Source organism: Nymphaea colorata, chromosome 1, assembly GCF_008831285.2.
Source record: "Nymphaea colorata isolate Beijing-Zhang1983 chromosome 1, ASM883128v2, whole genome shotgun sequence".
Classification (NCBI taxonomy): domain Eukaryota; kingdom Viridiplantae; phylum Streptophyta; class Magnoliopsida; order Nymphaeales; family Nymphaeaceae; genus Nymphaea; species Nymphaea colorata.
Window position 1 is genome coordinate 25083661 of NC_045138.2, and position 6000 is coordinate 25089660.

The following is a 6000-nucleotide window of genomic DNA, read 5'->3' on the forward strand; positions in this document are numbered from 1 at the left end:
GCCTTGCAGGCAGCAGGCACAGTTGCAGGGGAATCCAATACAATGAGATCTGCCCCTCACCTCCTCCACCCAAAGACAAGGCACAAGCATTGAGATCCGACTCATTTTGCTCCTTGGGTTCCACTCGGGTTACAACTCTGGTTTGGTAACCGTTGCCAGATGTGCATGAACAAAGAAAAGCAGCGCATCTTCGAGTTGTTTTTCACCGTCCTTATCCCCACGAATGAATGACGGTGGCCGTTTGAAGATGGATAAACAGCTGCCCATCTTTGAACTGGGAAAGTTTGATTATTCGTTTCAAAATTTTACAAATAATAAAGGAGGTTCAAAAGATATGCCAAAAACGGGCAAAATAAGGTCAATAATGATTCATAAGTGTTTAGTCCGTTGGACAGAGAATAGTGTTTGATCATTAATTAATAATAACAAACGTGTAAAGTAGTTAAAAAGAAATAAATAATCGCAGTGGACCTACAAACCGAGTGGAGTTGCTCTGTCCTCGATCGTCCCCCTTCACTTTTTTCTAGCAATCTCTCAAATTTTGGGCCTGAACATGACTGGATCTTGGCGGAGTACCTGACTTAAACTCTACCTTTAAGCGAAGCTGCTAAAATCTTAGATAGGAGAAGAAAAAGACTGACCGCATTAAAGCGGCTGCAGCTACTTCGAGTACATGGAGTTATTATGAAAACAAGTTGGCAGAATACTTCGAGAATGCCCAAATGGAATTATAGTTCAATCTTGGTTTCTTTTATTAAGAAAAACGTTCATTTGATTGAGTACATAACAAAGAATTCTGGGCTCTTTCAGATTCTCAGTTAACAATCTTGGCTAAGTTCTTGTTGAATCGCGTATATTTTAGAGAAAGTTGATACATGAGAAGCCAGATCTGCCGACCAAGTGGAAATATATTAACAAAAACGGGCGACAAGCTGTCACCCAGCACAAAAAGCGTCAAAAAAGGAAAAAAAAAATGCACGCAAAAGTCATTAGATTGCGATAAATATACACAGACCAGATAGTGCTCATCAAGTTGAGACATGCTCTTATATTCAAAACTTTATGGAATTCAGAAATTTGGAGATGAGTGCCTCTCCTTGTGCAAATAATATTATGATTATCATATGACCATATCAATGCATTATGCACATGCTATGTGACTACATGAATCAATAAAACGAAGTTTCCTAGAAGTTGGCAGTGGTTCTTGTTATTTCACAGAAAGTTGAGAATTTTTCTGCAAAATGTTCATCCTTGACTCTTAGCTACTTGGAGTTCACGACACGAATCTATTCTCACAGCTTGGGGTTCCCCAAAAAAGATAAATATTTTGAATGGCCGAGCAAATCCTTCATACTAACGGTTATGTCAGATTTGGCAATCTAACGACCACGAAATTTATCGTAAGAGGACATCTTTTCTTTTTGATGATTTATTTACCATTTTTGTTTTATATTTTAGTGTGAAATGAACAATATTTGAGTATATGAATTTAGAATTATTAAAAGAATAACAAAATAAAAAATTGTCATATCCATGTTCAATACGGCGGAACCAAATCTGGCACATGGTTCTGCATCTTTATATCTTGCCTTCGCCTTTCGGTGAATTGGATCCGTTTGGTGGCAGGATCCGATACGCTCGCTAGAATCTCAGTTAAGAAAGGCTTTCCGTCCAACTCTTACTCGCATCGATATCATAGATTCATCCAAACCTAGATTTCAAATAAAAAATTGAGCACCGGTTTGTCAACTTTCAGAAGTTAAATAGTTTTTTGTCATTTGCATAAATGGTAACTTCTTCTTATAATTTTTTCATTGTATTTCAATGGCTTTTCTTATAGTTAAAATTAAACCAATATATTGCACCAACACACATATGGCTGACAAACAAATAATGCAGATTTTTGAAATTAGCAAGCAGCACTCCATTTAATCTCAAAATTTCGGCCTTTCTTTTTTGCGGCCTTTGAACTTAGTGACATCTTGTCACACAATTTTGTTAACAACGAATTCAGAGCTTTAGACTACCAAACTTTAAATTTTTTATACATGTAAAAGTTACTTATATATTGATTCTTGAGTTTTTGGGCATGTAGTAAAACCACCCAATAGTTAGTTACCTTAATTTTTGAGAAAAAAAATCTGAGAGCGGAAATCACAAATTTGCAACATTCGCATTATATATATATGTGTGTGTAGAACTTTCTGACCAGGTTTGGTTGCTCTTGATATAAAATCTCAGAGATCCATGGATTAATTAAGATTAGACAATCCTTCTCTAATCTTAAATCAAACATTTTCTCAATGCAAAATGAAACTAAGGGATCTCAAGTGCAAATTTTAGAGCTGACTAAAGTTCTCAAGAAGCCCATGATCTTTTGTCAAATTGTGAATCAAGCACACTTGATCCACCATCTCGGTTTGCGATCTAATTTTACCTCAATTATCTGAATGCTATTGACTATACATATCGTTAGTGTAATGCCTGGAGACATATTAATGGCCTTGCTTCTGCTTCACGTACTGCTTCGAGTGGAATGACGTTGGCATATATTACAATCTCATATTCTGTAATTTGAGCTCACGTCTCCTTATTTATCAATATAATTTTGGTGTACCTAGAAAATAAAGCATATTAAAATAATAAAATATCCGTTATATCCCTTGACTGAGCCAACATAAGCAAAGTGGAATGTTGATTAAGAGCTTTAATTACAAAGAAGTTGAAAGAGTTTGGTAAGAGTCACGCTTGCTTCTAGTTTGTAATAATAAGCCACCTACAAAACATAAAAAATCTGACAGAAAAGACTTTGAACGGGTCATATTCTTCAAATATATATATATATATATATATATTGGTTTAAGAATTTTTTTTTCTTTTCCAAGATTTTTTCGATTCGGAGCCACGAGGTTGAGATGAGTGGAGAATATTCAGTCACATGTCATCGAAATAAAACAAAATTATTTATAAGCAGACACTCAACTTTTGGTAGTTCAGAAGAAAGATACATGAGCTTAATAAGTTGAACCCGACATAAAACTAAAACATGAGAGTAAAAGCCTATAGAACAAAGGTTGCTGAGCGATCATCTTTCAAGGTTATGCTCTGCCACCCCGATCTTGTTATTTTTCAAACGGGACGAATCATAAAAACTTCTACAAGCTTCAGTAACAAGAGCCAACAGAAACATAAACGTGAAAACCGATCGTACATCTTCAGTCTATGGAGTAAGCAATCCTTTCGAAGTTGGCAGCATGCTCAGGAAGGAGAGTCACGGTGATGTCGACGCCAGTTCTCCATCTGTCACGGGGGCCGGCGCCTTTCTCCGGCGACGGCGAGGCTGCGATTATGACTAGACCTTCCATGGGTATCCAGGAAGGCACGAACGCGCGGGGTGCACCTCCACCCATGTCCACTTGGTGAAACTGGAAGCCCAGCCAGCTATCCACCTCCAAGTCAGGCGACAGAGTGTTGCCTTCTGTACCCACTGAAGGGTAGAGTGCCTTGTCTTTGTTCAGTTCCCCAAAGTCGACGAAAGACTGGAAATACTCGCTCCCAATCATCCCCACAGCTCCCTTGATTAACTTTGCACCATAGCCTACATCTCCCTGCAACAAGAAAACCAAAAATTTGATGCACTGAGTTGCTTGCTCATCTGCAGGGTTAGAGAAAAGTTTTTTAGTTGGAATGTATACATGTTTCCCCCGCCTACATATGCAAAAAGAAGAAGTTAATGCCTTGCAGCATTTAAGTGATAGAGAAAATATATAGCGAAAGAAAGAAAGGTAGCAGCTTAACGTAGAAATATCTTCGCCAATCTGTAAATCTCATGATATTGATGTTTTTCATCATATAGCAGATTGAAACCAGTTTCATGAACCGATACGCCTCTTCCGACCTCAGCCTGCGTTTGGTATAATTTGGACTAGGACATGACCCTCGACGACACTTTGGCGTTTGAATTATTCAATTTTTTATCTTTTTGCATGAGTGAGTAATAGTGCATTTCTTATAACCTCTAGGGCCATAGGTTTAAAGGCCTATAGTCTACAATCCAATTCTAATAGGTGTTATGCTTGTGTTTAAGGTGGTGAGAAGCCACATCTAAGTTAAAAGGTTTACTGTTAGTTGTTGCTACAACTAAATTCTAAAAACACTATTACGATTAACAAAGAACTCTATAGCACTAGGTTTTTACAAGTAGGGTTCAATAGGTCTACAATCCAATTCTAATGGGTGTTATGTGAGGTGGTGGAACGCAACATCTAAGTTAAAGCCGATACTACAACTTAGGATTTCAAGAGGACTTAAAGGGTTCAATAGGTGTACACCTACCTTCTTGATCCTTTGCTCATGGCTTTTTTTTTTGAATATATAAACGAAAAATAATATGCCTACAACTAGCTTCTTGATCCTTGGCTATTGGCTTTTTTTTAATACATACTCGAAAAAAAGACAATATGAACAAGCCGAATCGTGTGGACGACTATGCATTCACACGCCAGGCAACACCAAGAACGTATATATAATATTATGTAAAATATGTGATGTTCTTTCCTCTTGAGTGAAGCATCCGGAAGCATGTGCACTTTCTTTCACGGAAGAAACCTGACAACCTCGCCAACCTTTGCTTCGTAAGACAAAAACGAAAAAAAGAAGAAGAAGCCATGACCGATTTTGGACTCGAAAGTTCGGAGTGGCCAACACGCTTTACTTATCCATATGCAGAACGAGTATCTAACCACCCTTACCTGAACCAGATCCTCCACCTTGGCGGCCGGAAATGCAGTTAGCACTAAATTTCCGAAATACTCGCCGGGAAGCCCCAGCCTCGGCCGCCCGTTCACAGAGACGCGGGCACGGGTGATGACTTGGTCGTCCAGGCCACGGGCAACGGTTACTTTCTTCCACAGGTGGGACAGCAGGCATTCGAAGGTGGTGTGCTTCGTCTCCGCCCTCTCCTTGAGCTTCATAACGAAGTCGTACGAGTAATGGACCTGTACATTTTCTATGGCGCCCTCGTAGATCTCAGGCGGTTGATCATCACTCGGCGGCGACATGGAGAACTCCATATTTTGGTGTGGGTACTCCGGCATGGGTGGGTCCCTGGGCCTGAGCACCGACCGACCATGTGTAGGAATGGGGCTGACCTCCTTTTCCATGATCAATTGAGACCAGGTGACATAGAAGTTGCTCATTGACTGGCCATCAGCGACCGCATGGTTAGCGCTAAGTCCGAGCACCAGGCCGCCGCAAGCGAACCTAGTAAGCTGGACCATGAGCAGTGGGTTAGTCTCTTGGGTGTAAGGATGGAGGATGGAGAGCTCCGGGGTAGGCTTGAACGGAAGGAAGTCTTCGAGATTCCCCTCCACCGACATCTCGGAGACCGGCGCTCCGGCTTCGTCATCGAGGACGACGACCGGGGGCTGGCCGGACAACTTCCCAGCTAGCACTGGGTAATAGGTGAGAGCCTTTGCAAGAGCAAGCTTGATCTTGGTGTTGCTGGCTGTGGGGGCGTCGTAGACCAGGATCGACGCTATGTGCATATCTGCGGACGCTCTGTCGAAGATGGTTAGGGGTATTTTTCCATGAAGCCTCGTTTCTGGCTTGACCCATGTGGTGTTCAGATGCTTCACTTCCATGGCTACCATTGCTCCACCCGTTATAGCCCTCTTTGCTTTGGTTTCCTTTCTCAATGGTCATATATATAGTGCTCGGATAATGGAAGATCAGAGAGAGAGAGAGAGAGAGAGAGAGAGAGAGAGAGAGAGACCTTTCACAGGGTAGGTGAGTGGAACGTACTGCAGAGTTTCAGCCTAGAAAGAAATAAAATCGAGAGCAGAAGATTGGAGCACATGAAACGCTTGCTTCAAGATAATTGAAAGAGAGAGAGAGAGAGAGAGAGATCTTTCACAGGGTAGGTAAGCGGGACGTACTGCAGAGTTTTAGCTTAGAAAGATATAAAATCGAGAACAGAAGATTGGAGCACATGAAAAG

The 6000-nt window shown here is 40.8% G+C and overlaps 1 protein-coding gene across 1 annotated transcript; it reads right to left on the reverse strand.

The window, feature by feature from the left end:
* Positions 1-3078: 3078 nt before the first annotated feature.
* On the reverse strand, positions 3079-5731 carry LOC116263484 (tryptamine hydroxycinnamoyltransferase 2-like). The gene is made up of 2 exons (XM_031643228.2): positions 4755-5731; positions 3079-3611 (listed from the first exon to the last, which is right to left on the reverse strand). Exons 1-2 carry the CDS (start codon positions 5652-5654, stop codon positions 3219-3221), a joined length of 1293 nt encoding a protein of 430 aa, XP_031499088.1. The 5' UTR covers positions 5655-5731; the 3' UTR covers positions 3079-3218.
* Positions 5732-6000: the final 269 nt, after the last annotated feature.

What these genes read in the sequence shown, in the direction of transcription:
- LOC116263484 (XM_031643228.2), bottom strand. Translation starts at nt 5,654, where the DNA reads ATGGTAGCCATGGAAGTGAAGCATCTGAACACCACATGGGTCAAGCCA. An exon ending in AGGTGGAGGATCTGGTTCAG is followed by an intron (nt 3,612 to 4,754) that starts GTAAGGGTGGTT and finishes TTCTTGTTGCAG; the next exon opens with GGAGATGTAGGCTATGGTGC.